This window comes from Morone saxatilis, unplaced genomic scaffold (genome assembly GCF_004916995.1).
Source record: "Morone saxatilis isolate NCDOM2014 unplaced genomic scaffold, NCSU_SB_2.0 Contig11, whole genome shotgun sequence".
Taxonomy (NCBI): Eukaryota; Metazoa; Chordata; class Actinopteri; family Moronidae; genus Morone; species Morone saxatilis.
Genome location: NW_023339663.1, coordinates 7,639,316 through 7,662,885, shown reverse-complemented (window position 1 = coordinate 7,662,885; position 23,570 = coordinate 7,639,316). Strand labels below are relative to the sequence as shown.

Here is a 23,570-nt window from a genome sequence, read left to right as displayed (position 1 = left end):
AATATAAGAATCATTGTGTTTTCATTACCTTAGAATGAGCTGTCTTTTATATAGAGATGCCATGTCTGCCATGTTGAATCGCCATGTCTCTACAGTAGCCCAGAATGGACAAACCAAACACAAGCCTTACACGTTTTTTAAGGGGTTTTGCGGCCACCCTTAAAAAACCCACATCTTAAAATATATGGAAACTAAGCAGTAATCTTATTTTCTAAGAATTTAACCAATTCCACTTTCATGTGCATTAAAATAACAGACATATGTGAAATTTGTTCATGAATAAGCCTTATATTTATTAAAGTCAGCAGCAGCAGTGTTATATTAATAAGCAGCACTGCATAGAAAATACGATTTTTTATATCATCTCAAATAATATAGTATTTCATGACTTTGGCCAACCTTAGTTTAAATTTATAATATCACATAGCTCTAGTAACTCCACCGTGAGTTTTTTTTTCTCATGTGATGTCCGTATTACAAGGACAATCCATTTGTGTGTCCTGTCCAGAGGCTATCCAGAAAACTGTCACAGGTGTTGCAATGGTCTTAGCTGAGCAGTGTAAGCTTAGGTGGAATATTCATAACACATCACACCCAGCCCTGCGGTGTGTGCCAGCATAAACAACATACCGCTGCAGAGTTATCAGCCAAGTTAAAAAAATAATTGCAAATGGCTAGATTGTTCCCAGTTATCCACCCCAAAAATTACTTGTATGTTCTATTTTTTTCAGCCTGTATTTAAAAAATAAATTTGGAACGCCAGCATCATTGCTCTAGGGATAGTCATGGCCCCCAGAGGATGAAGCCGGTATCTTCATACTATTGGTTGGATTGCCATTGAATTTGGTACGAATATCGATGGTGCCGAGAGGATGAATCCTAATGATAATTTTGGAGATTCCCCAACCTTTCCTAATCATGAGGTAGAAATTTATGATTTGTAGTGAAATGTATCAACAACAGACATTCATGTTTCCCTGAGGATGAAGTGTAATAACTTTGGTGATCTTTTATTCCCCCCCCAAGCCCCCTAGTACCCCAGCCATCCTTTTCACATTCCTCCTCTGATGCCAGATTCATGCCAAGTTCATTAAGTGCCCCATTTAGCTCAGTGAAGCCCCACACATGGCTCTTTTCATGAAGTTAATACACTTGGTGTGTCTGAACCTCATACATGGTATTATCTGCACCCTGCTGTTTGAACCCCCCTGCCCCTCACTTTTATGATTACAGTAGAATGTAAAGTGTTGCACCTAGATGAGCCATGGCATTTTATTAGCACGCTATTTGTTAGTCTGTTTTTAAAAGCATGTTGCGTTGGGGGCTTAACGTGTCATTATTATTGTAAAACAACCTGCGCTCCAGCTTTATGCCTGTAAACACAGACAGACACCGCTAACGTGACAAAGAGGCAAAGGCTAGAGAAAGTCGGTGAAGTGAGAAAAACAGGAAAGAGAGAGCCATGCAAAGACTCATCTGGAAGTATTTTGTGTCAAAGGGGAAAGCAACTGTGGTTCTGAAAACGGTCGTGACAGCAATCTCCCAGAGTACAGAGCGTTATCTGACATATTAATTTCAGATAATTCTTTAAATAAAGCTCTCTTTAGATAAAACACATGGCTGCTGGGAGCGATTATGACCACAATTTATTCGGTTAGTCCAAATTTGATACTCAACATACCATCAAGGGATGATATTTTTTCGCTAACATAAGTTTACAAAACTCATAGAATATATTAAAAAATAGCTGAATGACACTTAAATGTATATAACATGTATTATGCACTTAAGAATGTGAATGATGATTTCCGTTTTAATGTAATCCTGATCAATAAAACAGCCCATTCTTTTTCAGTCATGTCTGCAAAACTGTGATTTCCAAAATGGTATCGGTACATGGTATTGGGGGTATTTTAATATACAGTAAATTTACTCAAAATATTACACCTGTAAGTAGGGGGTGAATTTTAAAAATACTTTAAAACACTGCTAGTAGTGATATGATATGATAGATGAACAGAATCAAACCAATTTCAACAGTTGACTTCCTGGGGAAAAAATGCATCATATAAATGTAGACTCTAATACATTTTCTGACTCGTTAACAGAATGTAGAATTAGTGCAGTATCTAATAGACTTAATGATATAAATATAATTTTTATATCTATACACATAATTAATAGTCAAACAGTCAGAGAAGGAGGGAAAAGGCAACTGAGTAAGGTGGTTAAAGAGAGAAATATGCTTATATTATATAGCTATTTTTCATCATGATATTGAAGTTAAGATAACCAAAAAGCAAGGGACCAAACAAAGGCGTAACTGAGCCAGGAGAGAGAAATTAATTGAGAAAGGGAAAGACAGCAAGAACTTTTATGCTCATAATCCTTGACTTGCACTTTAAATTTGGCATGGAATTTGCCATTTAGCATTTTACCATTTTTTAGGTTTTGTTTTTTTTCCTCAGCAGAAATATTTCCAATAAACAATTTACTTCAGCACCAATTGTACCATGAACGTTACAGGCTTCAGATTCAGACATAAAGGTTAACAAAAACTGAGTCCTTTCATGTGGATGTGACCACTGAAATTTAAACTACCAAGACTTGGCTGAGCATAGAAAACAGGAATAACAATAAATGATAGAAAAAGGGTCCCTTAAGGAAAAAGGTTGGGAACCACTGGATTAGACCACTGGTACTCTAGTATGTGTATCACTAGTGGTACGTCTCTAATGGTACACGGAGGAATCTTTAAAATATTTATATTTTTTTAAATAAATAAATACATTTAAAAAATATATATATTACAAATACTTGATAAGATATTCAACATTTTCTTCAACCGGTTCCATTCAGGACTCAGTAGCAGTCAACCAATAATCTGCCTCCTGCATAAACTGTCCTTGGCTGAATAGGGTAGGCCTACGCTACTGTATTTTAACATCGGTCATAATGGTGTTACTTGGAGAGCCTAATATTGTCTGAGGTGGTAGGTGGTGTAAAAAGTCTAAGAACCACTAGATTAGATTATCTATTTTCCAAAATAACTCCCTGTTAGTACATAACTGAAACCCCAACACTAAGACTACAGTCTAAAGCCATGCTAGCGACTCTTTGGGGCTGTACATGCTACAAGTCAGCATGCTAATATGCTCAATACAACAATGCTAACATGCACTTGGGGTTTGTGAAAGTTATTCATCCTCTGGGGATCATGACCTTCTGTACATAATTTCATGGCAGAATTTCAGATCAAACAGGTGGACCGAATACTCACTTTAGGGAGACCGCCACAAAAGGGATTAGTGCAATAGATCTTTACACGAGAGGCTATAAGGTGCAAATGTTTGTTTCTCCTCACATTGCTGTCAAATCTGGAAAGATTCCAAAATGCTAATATTGGCAGAGGTAGTAAAAATTCATGTTGTTTCAATCCTCAACACACATACAACTAATGTAAACAAATGGAGAAAGATAAAGAGTGGAAAATGCTGCAGAAATAAATACATTCAATCACATGAGACATATTATTACAATATATACAATTTTTCAGGCCACGAGTACACTTTTATTTAGATATTATAAAATGAACTTAAAAGTCAGACTTTGAGAGGCACTTTAAAATGTTTTATTTCTGAGCTCTACTACCAGTCATCCATTGATGTGTTAACAGTTGGGTTATCTCATTGCATTTGATTTTGAAAGAGCCAACCATGATGGAAATGTTGTGGATGTGGAGGTCATGCATCACCATAAAGAATCAGGGAACTACTGGACTATATTCTTAAAACTAATTAGCATGTGTTCATACAAAAAGCAAATTAAAATTGTACTGCACTAATAACTACAGCCTGTGTGTAAATCTACCCTGGTCTGCCAAAAAAAAAGTGCTTAGATCGACAGATTGTGGACTGGACTAGGTAATTGAATTCGCTGGCTGTGTGATGGAAATGACACATGGGTACGCAGTCTGATTGTCTCTGCTGAAAACCCCCAAATGCAAGTGGAGGCTGTTTTTGACCACAAAACAATACACACAGAAACCCAAATATGTACACATACATTGTATGGCATTAAATCATAAAACTGACCCCAATATGCTAGCAACAGGGATGCTGAGGGATGAGTGGCAACGTGGAATCCCATATGTAAGAAGAGAATATGATCTTACATGAGGGGGTAAAAACAAGGTTATTCTATTTGTAAAATACAAAGAAACTGGTCAAAAGTTTATAATTTACAGGCTGCACAAAATAACTCATCCGTGCCCCAGAAAACAGCTGGTATGTTTTTTTTCATGCATTTATGCTTCAAATTATAAATACGAACTGAATTACAGGGTTTCAATGTAAACTGTCCACTGTTCTGAAACTTAAAGTGCTTATTTTAGAACTTCTGTCTCCTTTAAAGCCACTAAGTCAGAGCTTGTCTTTCTTTATGGCTCTGTTTTTTTTCTGATACATGAACAGATATGGTGAGCAGTTAAGACTGTGATCCCTAACAGCTGTTCCTGCATTAGATGGGATCAGAGTATTCCCCCAACAGTGCAACACAACGCCGGTTCACATTCTCTAACAAGGCCGATTACACTGGCCCTAATGCACTGCAACTGCCTACAACATCATAACAAGTGTCTACCAACAAATCATAGCATGTTATACAGAACACTTCTGAAACAAACTTTTTATACTCACTTCTTCACTTCATCATATTTGTGCTGCTAGATTTGTCATTCTGATGCAATCTAGCTACATGGTCTGTAAGTACAGATTACATTTCTAAAGCAAACAATGCTGTCAGTGCGGTGTTTGACTGAATGCATTTCATTTAACACAAATCCCAGTAGATAATAAAATAAACCTCCATCTCGCACCTCAGATCAGAGGCAGCAGTGACAACCTGAGCTCTGACCATGTGTCACCTTTTACTGCACTAACACTCAGTGTGTCAGCAGGACCCAGGAAGAGAAGCTTCAAAGAGCCGAGCAGAGTGGCAGTGTGTGTGTGTGTGTGTGACTATGTATACATATGCTGTGTTAACAGAGAACTGCAGACAAAGCTTCACTATCCCTCTTTGTACACTACCTTGAATGGTGAGTACAGCCTCAACACTTGAAACCTGCTGTTTTAGTCAGACATTGTTTTACTTGTTTAAAAAAAAACTCCTTTTTTTGACACATTTTATCAAAATGAAAGAGAAACAAATAATCTAAACTTACAGGAGCTAAAGCATGTCTTATTTAATGTGATTACGTTTTTCTAAACATAAAAATATAAATTTTCATTAAATTCAAATCAATCAAACTAATGGCTCCGCTATATGAGTAATCCAGTAATCCATGTGAATTAAGTATTTTGTTTCTGATCTGTTCTCAGTGAACTGAAAGTATTTAATTTTTTGGAAGTGAACTGGCTTTACAAGCAGTTCAACTGCTATTTTACCCCCAAAAAAATCTTTGTTAAAAAGGTTGCATGAGTGTATAGTGTGTGTATGTGTGTGTGTTTGTAAGATAGTTATTTATAGTTGGAGCTAATGTTGTGAGGCTCCATCCCTAGAGATCCCCAATTATCATGGAATTTAGAAAGCAAAAGCTAAACCCAAACAGTCTAAAACAGTGCTAAGAATAGACTGACCTTAAATATAATCCATTCTCCCAGCATAAATGCAGTCATATCACTACAAGACACACATACACACACACACACACAGTCTATTCTCTCTTCAGGAATGCTTTTAGAGTATTGAGAGCAGACCCTGCGTATAGGCAGATGTCTCTGCAGTAATAGTGGAAAGTATATTAAATTGTGGATCTAGCCTTATGTGCTAACACTCCAAGAGGTTCTTCAGATACAAGAGGGTGATAAATCACAAAGCAATATTCCTGTCCCGCATAGGAGAGATTGGAAACAACTTGTTGAACAACTGCTTATCTAGTGGGCCTTTGGATAATAAAGTGATGTGTGATTTGCGTGACAAATATTTCTCCACAACATTGTACTTTGTTCAGGAAATTTGTACATAAATCCCCAGATTCTTGAGTGTAATGCTGTACACTTACCATGTCTGAACTAGTCCACAGTTAAACAACACAAAACTACTAAAACAATTACCTTTTTTCTAGTTATCTCTATAAAATGGTACAATGCTGTAAGAAAGGTTAAACATAAGCCTAATAAACACTTAAACTTAACAAGAAAGAGCAATGAGACCGACTGATGATGCCACTGTGATTTTATGCTGGATGACGCAGACAGACACACATCAAGGCTCTGAGTCTAGAGCTGGAGGTTAGTCTGAATTTGGAGTTGGAACGGGATTTGAGTTTATGGTGAGCTTGCATGTTTGCGTGTTACACTGCAATCATCAAAACCCTCACAGATTCTCTATTGGCTTCAACAACATTCAACACAACATTCAACAATGGGAATCCATTAAAAGGAGTTGTAAGATTTTAGACGCTGACCTCCACTTCATCAAAACAGCAAATAACTCATAAAACAGAAACAGAAAAAGAGAGAAAGAAAGAGATAAACAAAGTAGTGAGGCAGACTGATGGGAGCAAAGGCATACAGTCATTGAGATTTAAAGAGGCTCACTCACGCATGTTTAGTGTGCCTGCCTCACGGCCACTGCACTTCCTATGCTACTGTAAACTCCAGACAGTTCTGGGCCTTTGATCCTTGAATGGCAGAAGGCAGCCATTCAGGCTGATAAAACCAAAGCTACCTGCAACAACATATGCACGGCACACACACACGCGACACGACACACACACACACACACACACACAAACAACACCAACACACACACACACACAACACCACACACACACACACACAGATTAAAGATTAAAGTCCAAGTACTGAATGACTGCAGTATATACGCTATACATGACATGTCAACTAAGGATGCACAGCTTTCAAGTTTCCATTTCCAGGCATGCTAGTAGCCTTATGATTCTCTTACCGCAGCACTGCATTACAGTCTAATTTCACAATTTCACTAAGTAATACTAATAATTATTTAATTAATAGTAATAATAATAATAACAATAACCATTAACATAAAAAAGGAAGGGAAGGAGAAAAAGTAACCAAAAAATGCAAGAAACAAGAAACAACTAAAAGAACAGTGTCTCCAGATCTGTTTGTAAGGAGTCATTTATAATCCAGTATAGATGATAGTAAGTAAGTCCTCGAGCAGATCATTTTACAGTCTTGGAGTGCTGAGGCTTAAAACACTAATGGATTGGAGAGAACACAACAGTGACAAGCAAAACAATGGACTGATTCAGCAATAAATACTTGGGAAAACCATCTGTATATTAAATAGTGGACATCAATGATGTCAACCATTGGTTTGTGGAATACAAATTAGGCATTAGGGCCGTCACCTTCTTGTTTTTTTGGAGCCAGAAGTGACCGTGCTTGGACGAAAGGGTAGACCTGGGGGAGATAAACAATGCTACGCCTCTATCCTGATTGGATCTGACTGAGAACCAAAGACACATTGTGGTCAATAACGTGGTAGCCGTGCGCTAAAGCACACCCTGCTTCATTGTCTATTTTACTCTAAATGGGATCATTGTTTAAACTAGCAATTGAAACCATAAAATTTTTACTGAGGTAACAAATTAAGTGAGAAGTAGGTTTATTTACTCGTAAGCTTACAATCAGACAGATTACTGATTTGTAATCATTGGAGTCGTCCCCTGCTGGCCGTTAGAAAGGATGCAGGTTTAAGCCACTTCTGCACAATCTATGGGGAAAAAACTGTTACTGTAACAAAGATAATGTATCCATCCAGAGGATAAAAAGAAATCTGATATGCTGTAAGTCAAAGCAAAGGTCACATGGGTAAACCCAAACGCCATTCAAGAACAAACGAGAAAGTCTACAACTTCCTTGTCTCCCCTTTCCTCATCAGGTCAATGATGTCGTCCTTAACCTTAGCCCTTAGGGCTCTTAAAAAACTCTACAAAGAGGTACATTTAACTGCTGCAATCAACTAAATGTCCAGCATTTGGATGAGTGACAGTATAGGAAGTGACCTTTCCCCAAGACATTATTGATGGGAATGGTGACACACAAAGATACTTAGTAAAAAAGGAAGTGGTGAAGTGGAAGAGCCTTCCATCATTTAATTTTTTTACATTAGTGGTCGACCGATATTTAGATATATTAGGATATTATATTTAGATAGCAGGGATGCTGATAGCTGATATATAATGGAAATATCAAAATAAAGAAAAGTCATTTATAAATCTGTTCTAATCTATAGGACATTCAGGTGTGTGTTTACAGTAGGATGTATGAGAGTTATAGCACAGGACTGGAAAACAACTTTTTCACCACCTTCCCAAAACTCACAAGGGGGAGCACTAACATAGTTTCTCACCAGCCTCACTAACAAGGTTGCTTGCAGATGTGACTGAATACATTTTTTGTGTATCTGCACAGACATCGATCAATGCCAATTATCTCAAAATGCTATCACTATTTTACATTGTTTACAAGTCAGGGTCGTGGTGGTGACAAACTGGGGAAATAATCCCAAATGTTCTTCTTCTATGTTCTCTCTACAAGCTATTCTTAAGAGATCCTGAGGTGTTCCAAAGTCAGAGAGGGTATGCAATATTTCACACATGTTTTGGCTCTGCACCAAGTTGGACATACTAGAAACACCTCCACAGGAACACACACTAATCAGATGCCTGACTAACCTTTACCGGCTTTTGGATATATCAGTTCCTGGCTCTAGATATCTGGCACATGATGAACTGTTCGTATCTGTGATATTCTTTCAGTTCAAGGTCATGGGCATATGGTAGGAACAGTTTTAGAACGTAGACAGACTAGTAATTTGAGGGTTTTGCTGCTCAAATCCACCTGCCAATTTCATAGTCAATCTTCCTTTTTTGATTTGTTAACTCCTTCACTTCTGGCACAAGTCAGTCCATAACAGACATTACAAGAAGACTGGATACTGCAAGCATAGCCGGGGGAATCTTTGGATTCCCAAATGCCCCCCATACCCATCACCTTGGGCATCTCTGGAAAGGATCAGAGTACAGCCCCTACCTTTGAATTTGGTTTCTCAGCTGATCATAGCTGGTGCTGTGTGTTATGGTTAGGACAACTACAGCTAGTTGGTATTGTCAATCTCTTACACTGGCTCCAGCTTCTTCCCCCACCAGGGTAGGGTATTGCCTTGTCTGGCCCCTCTCCTGGCAGCATTTTTCTCAGGGGACCCTACCAGGTGATACCTGCCCCTGGCAACACAGCTTTGAGGGTCACTCACACCATGAGAAGATATCAATTTATGTATAGTGGGTCTGTAAAATTCTCAAACTGCAGTCCACCTGTTTCTACAATTTTTTTTAAATTCAAGATTCAAACAAAGTATTTTCCTAGGGCCTGATATCTCACCTGGTGGTGCTGGCACCCCAAGTGCTGGGGCTTTTTTCAAATTCCCTAGATCCTTGATTTTAATGTCTAGTTCTCTGGTGTAATATGGTGGCTGCCTGAAGTGATATGTTAAATGATGTTTCTTTGGCCTATGTGTCCAAAAGACGTGTGTGTGAACTGTCTCTGAGGTGATAGGAAGGACAGATTGGCCAGAGTGACACTTAATAGATCTGGTGTTTATGACTCCCAGTTTTGAGATGAGAGGGAAACCTGCTGCGTCCAGAAGTCCCTCTCTCTCAGGCCTGCAGCCCTGACCTCCCCAGGGGAGCATGTCATTAGGGCCCATATAAACTTTTGAAGTACTGAGTCCAAGGAAAGGCCAGGTATGTAAGGCAATAAATTGTGACTTTAAATACAAACACAAAAAGTGAAAGAGTGCATGACCCCTGCCACAGAGATGACTACTTCTGAGCAGTTATGTCTTCTGTTTTTCTCCCCTTGGATGGATACCTGCCAACCATAACTTATTGCTTCCTACTTTTGCACTCAATAAGAATGAGAACTAAAGGGCTTCTTTGAAGTTTTTTCACTTGAGTCAATAAATCCGTACCAATAATGCAGTGCAGCTAAGCAAAACCACTAATTAATTGTGACATTTAAAATGATAGGGAAGGAATTCTTTAAAGCTTTGTCATCAGAGTAAATATCTTAACCATTGCTTAAGTAAATGTGAGTCATTGAGATCTGTTACAAGCACAGCACAAACCTATTTAAGTGCAATATGTTTCTTGGAAAAGGCAGATGTTGTAGTAAGTTATGTGAGGGTGAATGTGCATGCAAATTTTTTTTAAGTATTTAGGAGTGCATACCAAGGAGAGCCTGCTATTCTAAGAGTTTATAGCTCCCTCTCATGTCTGGTGGGTGAGTGACAGTGAGAAGCAGGCAGAGGGTGTTTCTCCATTGCATCTTGGCCAGGGACAGCTGACTGGTTGGGATCTAATTGCTCTCAAGTGAGGTCAGCAGAAGGCATTTATCTAAGCAGAGTGCACAGCGACAGTGGAAGATGCACAGAGTCAGCCTGCCAGAATCAGGGAGACATCCATGGGAATTGACAGAAGCTCCCAGCTCTTGCTCAGATTTACTGCATTACTGGGCTTGGTTTACAACTGAAACTACAGCTTTAGAACTAAAGAGTCTTCAAATTAAAACTCTTGCTGAAAGGGAAAACACCTCTGACAACTCCTGTCGTCACTCAGAGCACATGTAAGTCATTAAATTAAACATCTAAAGATTTTTTTTTAACAAGATAAGCTGCATAGTTTGTTTGAAAGTAAATATTGTATGTATGCTGATACAGAAGAGATAACAGACCTTAGACTTGTAAAGCAATCGAACAGCATTGATGACAATATTTCACTGTTCTGGGTCTAAGACACTAAGTACACCACAGAAATGTGTATTTACTGCCAAGAAATGTAGAATACATATTTGTATGAACACAGAAAACGAGACCTCTTTGAAGTTGTTTTTCAATTGATGTAATTCTTGACAATAGAATTTGGTAGATCCCAGAAATCAGTAATTATTGTTTTGAAGCTGCTTTAACAAAAATCTTTCAATTTGTATAAAAAGTCTGTGAGTAAAAATATCTAAGTCTACTTTTTTTTATAGTGAAATCCTGCATAACATTTCCTGAACTGGATTATGACATCCCTTGTCGGATTATGGTCTCAAGAGAATGGAGCCATCAACACACACCATCACTGAGGACTAAAGACAGGCATCAACTCATAATACTTCCACCTGTCTTCTTCTTCACACCACTCTCCAGCTTCAGAGGGAACAGGGACCCGGAGGTCCCAACACAAGTGTCACAAGTCAGGGATCAGGGGATCGCTGGGCTGAGGGATAGCGCACAGATCTCTATCTCACGTTTCAGTATGTTGTTCATTGATCCCCACTGCATTGTATTATAATGCGCAAATGGATGCTGACATGGAACCTTCAAAATCTGTTCTCGGGACTGTACCTGCATGCAATCTTCCTGTTCAGCAGTGTGTGTGTGGTCTACAGTGACTGCACTCCAGAGCAACTTGCCGCCATCATGAACTGCTCCAGACACGAGCGCCACACCAGGAACTACGACTACATGGAGGGAGGAGATGTGCGCATCCGACAGCTGTTCAGCCGCACGCAATGGTTCCTGACAATTGATGACAATGGCAACATCAATGGGACTCAAGATCCTACCAACTGCCACAGTAAGGATGACTCTTCTTGTCTTATTATAAAACCTCAATAAGTTTCTCTGTATTTATTAGTAATAAAAAAAATACACAAATGTACCCATTTAAATGTTATAAATGTAGTTTTGAGCTCTTTCCACTGAGTCAGTAAAGAACCTTTAGCCTGTCAAGGTGACAGAAGCACGTGGGAGTTCTTCACAGTGTAATCACAGTGTTAATGGGTCATGAGTCTCTGTTCGAGCAGCCAAAGTGACAGAGGTAAAATGAAGCAGGGGGGGTCTTTGGCTTGTTAAACCATAACACCATGTAAACACAGGCTGTAATGAAGTAAACTGAAGGGTCTTGGAGACTAATGGGTGCCAGGCCCCTGTGACCTCGGGCTCACATGGGCACTGACTCACATTTGTTCAGCCGGATTTACTCTCCCACAAACGTACGGTGTCAGGATGAAATATCGGGACAAAGAATTAGAATGAATATTAGAAATTAGAATTCAAGAATTAGAAAATGGATGATATTCACTTTCTAATGAACCTTTGGTTAGAAAATGACATCTCATACAAAGACAGCCACCATACTGTGTCTAGTCCAAAATTACTATTCCATAAAATTAAAAGCAAAGTTTGTCAAATACTACACGCCAGTTAACCACTGAATCGAATTAGAGTTGCTAGCCATGGTAATTGTAATTTAACACATTCAATTGTTAAAATTGTTTCTTTTCGAGCCAACACTTTTCAAAGTTTGTGTACTCCGATACTACTGGAAATCTCTGTCATGGTGAGGATGTTTTAAGTAGTTATCATTTCCTCCTATCTGACAGTGTGGCTTTGGCTGGAATGTTGGCATGACAGGGAAATGCCTCAAAGTGGATGGAAAAGATGCTTGTGCAACAATTGGCAATGAAAGACAGAAGAATTGATCCACCCTGATGTGGCTGACAATCGCACGCTATAGGCACACAGAAATTTAACCAATAAGCCTTTGAAGAGACTGGTGTGGATATATATGTAATAAATCAGTGAGTCATACTTTCTGGCTGCAGTGAAGAAGAAGCCCTGAAAGGCTGATTGCATAAAGGTTTTTTATTTTTTACCAAAAGAGAAAGTAAAAAAGAAGAAACCAAAATGAGAAACTTGGATCTGCATTATTTCTGGCCCTGTGCCTCTTCAATAAAAAATGTAGGCTTACTTCCAGTGAACTAATTTCTTGCAGTTTTTTCTAACATTATTACATTTCAAATGGTTGTTTAGATCAATAAATCTAAACATCTGCTATGTAGATTTTGATATTTCTTAAAAGCCTTTGTATTTGCAATGTATAGAGAACTTAAAAGTCTAGCACTGATATTGGGACGTCAGAATAAAACTGTTCTAGAAATGTTTCTAAAACATAATATGTGTGTTCTGGTCAGGGGTATTGCAATAGTTTCCAGCAAATGTACTGAATGTGTAAACAAATCCTCGAAAGCAAACATACCCATATAATGATAACAGATAGATCAGTCAACATAGTAAAATGGTAATTACTACCATGTTTGTATACAAGTGAAAGACTATGGGACAACTTAATTTGAGTTTAACCAAAATGTGATAATAATATCAATAAAAAAGTTTCGTTAAGCCACAGCAAAGAACAGATAAACAACTTCCAAGAAGTTATCAACTGCAGCATGATGACTGGAAAACAGTGAATTACAAACAGTGAAATCTAAAAAGGTGTGGGGAAACAGCACTCAGATTGTGGCATTATAGACCTGGTGTCAGGTGCAGCCACTTAAAAATAATTGAGAGACTGATTGTATCCTGTACTCGCTATTAATGTAATAAAGATAATCTGATAAAGATATAGTATTTTGTGGTTTCAGTGCAGATAAGGATTAGACATCACATTTGAAGACGAAGTGAATAAAAGTTAATTAAATAAATCTTTCTAGACATTACGTGTTGTTAAGGTATTTGAAATTCCACTGCACAGTAATGCACTATTACTGGAAGGCTGTCTGCAACATCCAGCAAATGTAAACACTGGATTTAAACTCCGTTCAGAAAAAGCAGGATTAGGGATTACCCACAAGTTAGTTTACTCAGCCAGGGGTTGGACCAGAGAGTGATAACAAATCTGTTCAAGCTGAGGATGGCCTGAGGCTACCCACGTCAGAGCCAAAATGTTAACAATATGTGTGTGTGGAAGTGTGTTCCATCTTTCTACAGTAGACCAAACAACTGAAGCTGATACATGTAATATTATGGGAATGGCAGAAGATGCTATGCTTCTTAACAACCATAAAAAAAACAATGTATGGTAAATTAAGACATGAATAGTTAACTGAATAAGGGGTTTACAAATTAACATGTAGCTCTAACAGCATTCATTTGAACTTTCACCATGTCATGATTAATAAAATCAAACATGGTAATAGAAAAGCTGGGTTAAATAAATATGAGCACACAGCCAAAGGGCAGTAATATTAAATCAAATATCAAGTGCAAGCAAAACACAAACAACATTTTAAGATTGGGAAACTGCCATCTGTTTGCAATCAGACACTACAATGCAGCATGCTCAATGTCTGCCTGAAGAGAGTTCTTTCCTTTTTTCTCTGCCTGTCAAATGAAAGGATTTCTGCAATATGTAAAAATGAACAACACAATTTTTATATTACCCACAAATCAATGATCTGGACCTTGTTGATCTCCTTGAAATGCATATTTTTGTGTTAATCTTAGTCTTGCTGTTTTGGGCTTTTGAGTTAATGTTTTATGATTTACCAAATCTGTGATAGTAACATCATACCTTCAATGACATGGACTAAGCAAACGTTATACTTTATTAATGTAAAAGCTTTTTCTATGATGAACAAAGATTTTAAATGTTTAATTGAGCCAAGTAGATCTAATAATCAGTGATCTGCGCAAAATGAATTCTTACTTTAAAGTCCAGCAAGTAATTTGCTCCTTCAGTTTCAAAGGAGGTGAAACACCATACTGTAATCATTACTGCCAGTGTTCTTAATATGTTCTTAATATAATATATATTTAGAAATATTGCTGTATATATGATCTGCATTTGTATATTTAAAGTTGTAATTTCAGCCTTTAAAAGTGTCCCACTCTAGCCTGTTTTCTGCATTTTCTACCTATCTACTCTTCAAGTCTTAACACATTGTGTTTTAATGCAAAGACTAGTAGTATTTGTTTCAAGTTTTCAACACAATATTTTCATTAATAATCAAAGTAATGCCCTTTTAATATAAACTCAAGAAATATAGTCAAACATACCCCCATTCTTTAAAGTTGAATGTTATAATAGATCTAAAAAAATTCACAAACCAAAATAGTAAAAAGCAAAACTGTTTTTACTCTCCCACAAAGTTGAAGAGCAGGCCTAAAATGTAGCGTGCAAAGCACATGCAAGGAGGTAGTTTTCTCAATCCCAGGAGAGAGAGGCCTAATCTGTCTCCCATATGTGCTATGGCATAGGTTGTGGTTTGTGTAATGGCCACCCAGGCCAGTTAACAAGGCTTGAATGAAGCCAGAGAGACCACAGACTGATTAACCACAGGAACTTCCATCCCATTTGTTAATGAAGATGAATGTTGAGAGCAGTGTGGAGCTGGAGTGAAAGCTGGATGTCAATAGTGTCTTATCTGTGCTGTGATATGTCTCATTTTCCTAAATGTCTGAACGTCTGGCAGGTATCCTGGAGATCAGGACAGTGTCTGAGGGCGGCATACTGGCTATCAAAGGCGTGAAGAGCCAGTTTTATATCTCTATGAACAAGGCTGGACAGCTGCAAGGCAAGGTAATATTTTTCCTCAATGAGAAAAGTCTTACACGGTTTTCAGGTAATCCACAGTCAATTAGAAATATAACAACTGTTGCAGAATATCCTTTTGAATAATCAAGACGAAGAACTGACCATATGTTAGCAACAGCAGATTGTATTGCATCAGTGCTGTAATGTTTTCTTGTCTTTTACAGAGGATCTACAACGAAAACTGCAACTTCAAGGAGGTTTTCCTAGAAAACTACTTCAATGCTTACTCCTCTGCAAAGTGGACTAAAAATGGCAAAGAAATGTTCATAGCCCTTTCTCAAAAGGGAAGGCCAATGCGAGGGAAGAAGACCAGGAGGGAGCATATAGCATCTCACTTCATCCCGATGAAGTGCAGGGAGGAGGAGAGGAGGGTGGACTGAAAAAGCAGAGGACTAATGAGTCGTAAATTTTGTATGACTTCAATCACATATGTTAACAGACACATATAAACTCATTACCAACATCACGCTCCACTCTCCTCCATTTGTAGATTTGTTATGTTGTAATATGTTGTAATTTACATAAGATAAAGAAACCAATATCAGATGACATTAAACTATCCCAAACATTCTCAAAGAAGACGTTGAAACTAGAAAATACTAAAATATTTGAAATAACTTTGACTGGTATACAAACTGTAAAACCACTACTCAATGTTATTGTTATTTTGAGTTAAATATTATATTTCCTTATAAAACAGTTAAGTATTTTCTTATAAAACAGTAAAATGTATTATGCACAGTCGGGATTGTATCCTTTTCCAAAGATGATCTACACCCAGCCAGATGAGGAGACCTGTATGATCAACAAGAAAGGTCCAGAATAGAGATATGGCTTGAACACGATGTGCTGAAGCAAGCTGGACTTGTCTTTTTTTAATGGTACAAGTGCTCAGAGCACGCAAAAAAACAGAGGCACAATGAATTACAATAACATGTTCAGTAAAATAAGAGTAAGCAGGGTTTGAGAATGATCTGTTCTGATCTGTCTGTCCTTCCTGCATTGAGAACTCTGGTCAGATGCATTGTAGCTGTTCACTGATTCCCTCTTCATTATTAAGGTGTGATTTTGAAATGCTAAAATATTCTGCTGCTGCTGAAAAGATATCCAGATTAAAATACAAAGTGAACATAATAAACGTGTATGCTATGCAATCTCTTTCCATCCAAAATTAATAATTCTATACACTATAACATCACATATTTATTTATAAGGAGATTTGTTTTTAGTTAGTGTTAAGACATTCCCTTTTTTTACTAAGTATGACTAAGACAAAACATTTACCAGGAGGTCCACTTATATTTACCACACCTAATCAATACTAATTTCAATCTTAAAGGCCAACTCTCTGCATGACATCACTGCAATATGCCCATACTAACTGATGAGTTGTATATTAAAGTGTCCTGTTTCCTTACAGTGTGCATTGTTGCACCTTACTGGGAAACTCTTGAAGTACAGTGAGATTGAGTTAGAAAGTTAGTGTGTTTTTTAACATTAGAAGATATAAAAATCTCACAGGAACTAGCTTAAGTTCCTTTGGTGACAGTTACCTACTTACACATCCGGCAGAAAGAGAGCAACACAGGACATTGGTGTCATTTTTCCAGTATTCACAAGCACTTTTTCCTGCTTTGGTCAGACAGTTTTTAAGAAGAATATCTGGCACTTAATGCACAACTAAATACCTTTCGTCAAAAGCCACTCCGTCAATCAGCAAGCCATTATTTCACCTGGTAATGTACAACCCATATCTGTGAGCAGTGTCTTGATTCTTGGTTTGATTCTTGAACTAGCAACAATTTCACATTATAGAAAGTATTTTGATAAATGTTAATGTAAAAAATATTGCTTCATTATATTGCAACCTCAGAAAGAAAAATCTGCATATGGACCATGCCTTTATTCTGTCACTGATGAGACTATGGAGCTGAGCAGCGAGCTCTAGAGTAAGATGAAGAGAAAGATGTTCTGCTGACATACTGTGATACTGTGTAACTTCAACACACCCTCGATAACTCAATAAATCTGATTTGAGAAATAAAGTTTTTTTACAATTTGCATGCCGATCATTACTGAGAAAGATGACCTTGTTATTCAATAACAACTTTTTAAATATCTGTAATCTCAAGTGATTTGGACTCATTTCTGGTACATGATAAAATTGTATTATGATAAATAAGTACAAAATGTGTGATCTGTTATTTGGTGTGATTTCAATCTTATTAGAAAATGTCTGTTCGAGGATTAGTCTAACCTAATCTTTGATAAAATTAGGGTTATTCAGCCTTTAATTCTATCATTCGTACAAGCCTGTAGAGAAAATGTATTACACATTAAGCAACTACAGTGTTTCCAACTCTGATATTACTGCAGTCCTCTGGAGATATTAAGCAGTCCATTTCCCAGTTTAGCTGATTTAATGACAAGATAATTAAATCTGTTGATGTTTTCTTTAAGAAGATTTAATACACATGGCTAAGAAACATTCTGGGAAAACTTTAGTGTCCTTAGACAATCCTCGACATGGGATATAAATGAATAAGATCACTCAATCTGATAAGGGAGGTTGAGATGTGGTAATACAACTCAAGGATAAATCTATTAATTTATGATGGAAGATAAAAATATCGACATGGTCAAATGTCACATTAATTCCCTCTGAGTTTATATTGTATTAGTATTAGTATAAGTGGAGTCTTGTCAGTGCAGAAAACTATCGCAGACATATTGGCAGGTTGCCTACACCATACGCTCATACAAAAATATATTTAAGCACACAGACACACACACACACACACACCAACACAGAGCATGAGTTTTACCTTTTGCCTGGGTTCACATCTGGCTTGGAGAACCCCTGTCAGATAAAGACAGTCAAATTCCCTGAAACCCAGTCAACCCCTGAAATACATTTGACCCAAACAACATCTGAGCAAGGTGAAGGCTTCTGCCAAGTCACGCAAAGTTAGTCTTAGCAGATAATTTGTAACATGCTCAAAATGTAAACACATTTCAGACTCAAGGTTGTGTATTCCCAGCAGGACGAGGCGAGGCTGAAGCCAGTGAGAATGAAAGAGAACTGTCATAGACATGAAGCTAACAGACTTCCAAGAGAAAAGACGCAACACAGGCACGCCAGACACATAAATTATACTTACAAGGTGTTCCAAGAGAGACAAATTTTGTTTAATAAAAAGCTCCTGAAATCACAAATCACTATCTTACTTTTTTAATACTTCTTCTTTTTACAAAATGTGGGATTCCCGTGCACTTTTCTTCATCTGCTGTTCATTAGAGTTATCAGATAGCAAAATGATGAAAGCCGCTATACTCCTGCCAGCAATGACAAAGAGTTTTTTTTCAATACAGCCTTGTTATGTCATCACTGAATGTATGCAAGTAAACTGTTTACACAGCAAATGTCTAAATTGTTCTTATTTTATATTATCAATAATTTGGTAATTGATTATCAGATTACTAGGTCCAATGTAGCGTTAGAGTAGCGTTATTCAACTGTTTATATGTTTATACTTCATTTCCTTTGCTCAAAAAATAAGATAAGATAAGATAAGAGCTACTGTGCAGTTTGATGGACCTGCTGGGATGAATAATGACACAGTGACAATGATTTACTATTCAGTGCAATGATCTACAACAGCAGTATTATATTTGCATTTGTGTGGAAGCATGAAAACAGAAAACCACATGTGTCCCATATTACAAACAACATGTGCAGACAAGGGCAACGTCTACAAGGAGGTTGAAAGAAGTCTGACACTGGTTGTAAAAAGGGCTGCAGGGAAGGATGGAGTGAGACAAACAGAAAGGGGAAGGATGAGAAAGGAAGGCAAGTGAAGATAAACAGGGAGAGAGGCTGGGGAGTCTCGTGCGATGTAGAGAGGTGGTCTTGGGGCAGCGGGAGAAAGGGGAGGCCCTGCAGGGGAGGGGGAACACGCAGCTGAACTTGATACATTTCAGGGCCGTAAACCTTCATTTCCCCAGAGGAAATCGGTGGTTATGCAACGTGGGGAATTCTGTGTTTGCAGACCATAGTACGGAACCCCCAGATGATTGCGAAAGAGGGTTAGGACCTCAAGCAACTCACCACAATATCGCACTTTCTCTGAATTAAATCCACACAGATATAAGCCTACGTTTTTTTCTAGAATACATCTCACCAGGGAGACTGAGGAATGATACCCCAATAATTAAAGCTCACCCTCTGGTCCCTCTTTTTGAAAAACCACCACCCCAGTCTGCCACTCCACAGGTACTGTCCTTGACCTCCACACGACACTGAAGAGGAGGATCAGCCAAGACAGCTCAACAGTGTCCAGAACCTTCAGCATCTCTACCTCAGCAACCTCTGCAACCTCTGCTAGGGATATGGGTTTGGCTTCCCCCCAGTCTTCAGGTCAGGTTCAGAAGCTCCCCAAAGTGCTCTTTCCACCACTAAAAAACATCCCCAGTCCAGGTTAGCTTAGCTTAGTTTATTTGGCTAATGTTGGCTAATTAGGTTGCTTACCTGTCCAAGAAAAAGGCTGTCACGACACCAGAATTTTAATATAAATCAGTATAAAAGAAACAAACTATATGCATATACTTTTTTAATTAAAAACCTACATGTACATGCTGGCACAGAAAAAGTCCCTGAACATACACCGATCAACCATAACATTATGAGCACTGACAGGTGAGGTGAATAACACTGATTATCTGGTTATCATGGCACCTGTGCGTGGGATATATCAGACAGCAAGTAAACATTTTGTCCTCAAAGGTGATGTGTTAGAAGCAGAAAAAATTGGCAGCGTGAAGATTTCAGCGACTTTGACAAGGGCCAAATAGTGATTATAACGACTAAATAGTACACTAAAATATGTTTCTGAAACGATTTTTAGCAAAAAATAGTCAACGCAGTAACAGAATCTAGCTTCGTATTTGATCAGCACTGCCTACTTTGACAGTTTGATGGGATTTCATGGACTCACTGAGAGTGATCTGTCAATCAAAAGGTAGCCCCGCCCAAAAGCATACGCGACTTTAACGTGTATTTTACTCTAAATTAGACCATAATTTACTAAATGAACATCATAATGTATTGAAAAAGAGAAACTAGCGACTGAGACCCTAAACTCATCAGGAAACTGTTTACTGAGCTCATAAATTAAGTGTCAAGTCAGCTCATTCTCCATTAAAGTGAATGGGATCCGTGTGTTATTGCAGCCAATGGAGCGCCCCCTGCTGGATTTTACATAGAATGCAAGTTTTAAGACACTTGCGTTGGCTTCACTTTTCAGACCTGGAAGCTCTGTCCATTATATATACTGTCATTGGTCAGAATACACAGTGCATCACTGTTTGTTGTGTATGAGGCTGGTCTGTGTATAATCATTGTTTCATCTGTGCAGCCTTGGGTTAAACACTGATTGTAGTAGATTATTTAGTACTTTCAAATCTATCAAATGTATAATTAACAAAGATTAAGTATCGGTACTAAATATTAAATATATTGCCAAATGCGCAAACGTTTTTTCAGAGTTTGAGATTCCTTCTGTTATTTGGATGCCAAGAAAAATAATAAAGTGAATAGTGTTCAGTGGTTATTTCAGGGGAAACTGGGGGTGTGCATATTTCCTTGCAAATACACTGCCTGATGTGAAAACTTGAAATCTAAGCAACTTTTGTATTAAAAGAGGAGTTCTGGCATTGGTTAACACATTTTTTGAAACCCACTGATACATTATGGTTGCTGGATTGGAACTACATTCTACCGAATAAATAGTCCCAATAAAAAGTATTGACAATAGGGTCTGTGGATTATCCAGAGAAACAGGGACATTGTTGTTGGAACGACATGCCCGCCATTGACTTTGTCAGATGTGAAGTGTTGGTCAGCACAAAGAAAATCTCAAAGGGAAGTCTAAAAAAAACCTTTGTAAAGAAAACCAAAACCATTTCCATGGCTTGATCACAATAGAGAAAAGAGAAAATAATGTTTTTTTGTGATTTGAGTGGACTGACCCTTTAAATATTTCAATGAAATGGGGTTTACTTCACTTTTGGAGCGTTTAAAGAGGTATCAAGTTAAATAAAAGAATGAAAGATAGTCTGCAACACAAAGCCAACGTATAATTTATGATGAAAATGTTTGAGTAAGGCATGCTTTTGCAAATATATTATGGATAGCCTACTTAGGGGTTGTTTTTTTTACTTGGCTTACAATTCTGCCAAGCAAAAATCTCTTTGGGTTTTAAGAGGTTATCTTGACACATAGAGTGCAAAAACACAGTTTGAATATATCTCTCACCACAAGCAGGATTCCTCTCTTTGTATTCATCTCCAGCTGCTGTAGTGAGCCAACTTGTGTTCCTGTTCTGCCAGGAAAAAAGTTTGGGCTTCATACCTGAAAATCACACCATGCAACTATTAAAAAACTTACACTATGTCAAATATGGAAAGTCTGTCAGTCTAAGAAGCACTGCGAGCTTCAGGGTGTCGTTACCTGACATCCATGTCACCAGGTCCCCAGTGTATCTCTTGAAGTTGTCATCCATTCAGGGAATGCTCAATAAAATGTTATGTTGGCTGCTGAACTGCCTGGATACACCTGGAAGACCATATTTAAAATATTAGATTTTCATTTCTAATTTCTCTGACTGTATTTAGAACTGACAAAAACATAGAAAACAACGGAACTTTATGTATTGTGAACACATTTTATCTAGACTGTCGTCAACAGCGAGACAAGAATTCCTGAAATGCGGTCAGACTGTTTGTTGTTTCATTCTTCTGTGTTAGACTAAACAGAAAAGAAGGGTAAACATGTCAGGAACAGTCAATCCATTAATATTTGATGCAGAACGATGGCTCTTAACCATGGTATTGTGTCTAGCTGTGTGACAATTTAATACCAAAGGCAATACAGAGCATGAAGACCAAAAGACAGTCTGCTGGGTTTGATTAATGTAACTAATATTATACTGCCATGATTCTAAAAGCAACTTGGCACACAGTGCACATTTGGCAGATTTCTGATTGCTTGTGATCTAATATCACAGACACCGGAAGGTCTCATTCGATACACATCTGTTTGCCATGCAAGTCTGCACGCGATTGTCTGTTTCATAAAAAGTGTGACAGCTCAGGTATCTTTGAAATCTGATTAATGAAAAAATCTGTTTTACATCACACCAAACACATCTGGCTTCGAACAAGACAAATGCATATTAATACTGTAGACTAGTTTTCCCTGAACTAACATTTCAGGTTTTGATCAGCCATATAGGGGAAATATCTGACACATTGAATTTAGGCTAATGCAATGTGACTTTAAAGGCTTCTTAGATTAGAATGAAATTTCAATGGTAGTAGAGTAAAAAAAAAAGAAAAATATTGAGACTGAATTACCATTTTTATTTGACTTTAATATCCATGTATTATTCATATACTTAAATAGCTAAAAAAGTCAAGGATGTGAATGGCAATTCAAAGATATGGACCCAGGCTATATCATTGACAGTATATATTAGGGGCTACAAAAACAGGAGACTACAAAAATACAAAAAGTACCATCAAGGGTACACTACATACTCAAAAATAATGGACCAAAAGGATTGGGATTGCTATTGTTATATGATTAAACAAAACTGTTAGTTTAAAGCCTTTTATTTCTAATTATTTGAAAATAATTTAATGTATAAAAAAGTATCACAGGACAACAAGCATTCACTGTCTATTTAAGTTATAACGTTACTTTAAATCTATTTTTCTGATACGACCAAACCTGGGGTAACAAACTAAGTATTTCATATTAACAATGAAATGCATACATCTGTTTATGTTAATTATTCATGAGAGTAGCTTCAATGTTATCGAGACAGTATGTGGATAAAGTAGTATTTGGGTGGGATAAACGTTTATAACAATTAAGTACTTGGATAAAGAAAGTAGTATTTGGGTGGAATAAACATTTAAAACTATAATAGAAAGTAGTATTTGACTTCTAGGGTCCTGAAACTGCAGCTTCCGTTACTGCAGAAAGGTATTACCTACCTATATATATTTTTTTATCTTTCCTATCTAAGTATTT

At 37.5% G+C, this 23,570-nt stretch overlaps 1 protein-coding gene across 1 annotated transcript; it reads left to right on the top strand.

The window, feature by feature from the left end:
• Window positions 1–10,416: 10,416 nt before the first annotated feature.
• fgf7 (fibroblast growth factor 7) lies at window positions 10,417–17,571 on the top strand. Its single transcript, XM_035682264.1, has 4 exons — window positions 10,417–10,673; window positions 11,082–11,671; window positions 15,354–15,460; window positions 15,640–17,571. The coding sequence occupies exons 2-4, from the start codon at window positions 11,386–11,388 to the stop codon at window positions 15,853–15,855; spliced, it is 609 nt and encodes a 202-aa protein (XP_035538157.1). The 5' UTR covers window positions 10,417–10,673; window positions 11,082–11,385; the 3' UTR covers window positions 15,856–17,571.
• The last annotated feature ends 5,999 nt before the right edge of the window (window positions 17,572–23,570 follow it).

Bases quoted from the DNA above. Each gene is read 5' to 3' on its own strand.
- fgf7 (XM_035682264.1), top strand. From the start codon at position 11,386: ATGCGCAAATGGATGCTGACATGGAACCTTCAAAATCTGTTCTCGGGA. The intron at 11,672-15,353 runs GTAAGGATGACT...AACGTCTGGCAG, and splicing joins AGATCCTACCAACTGCCACA to GTATCCTGGAGATCAGGACA. The intron at 15,461-15,639 runs GTAATATTTTTC...TGTCTTTTACAG, and splicing joins CTGGACAGCTGCAAGGCAAG to AGGATCTACAACGAAAACTG.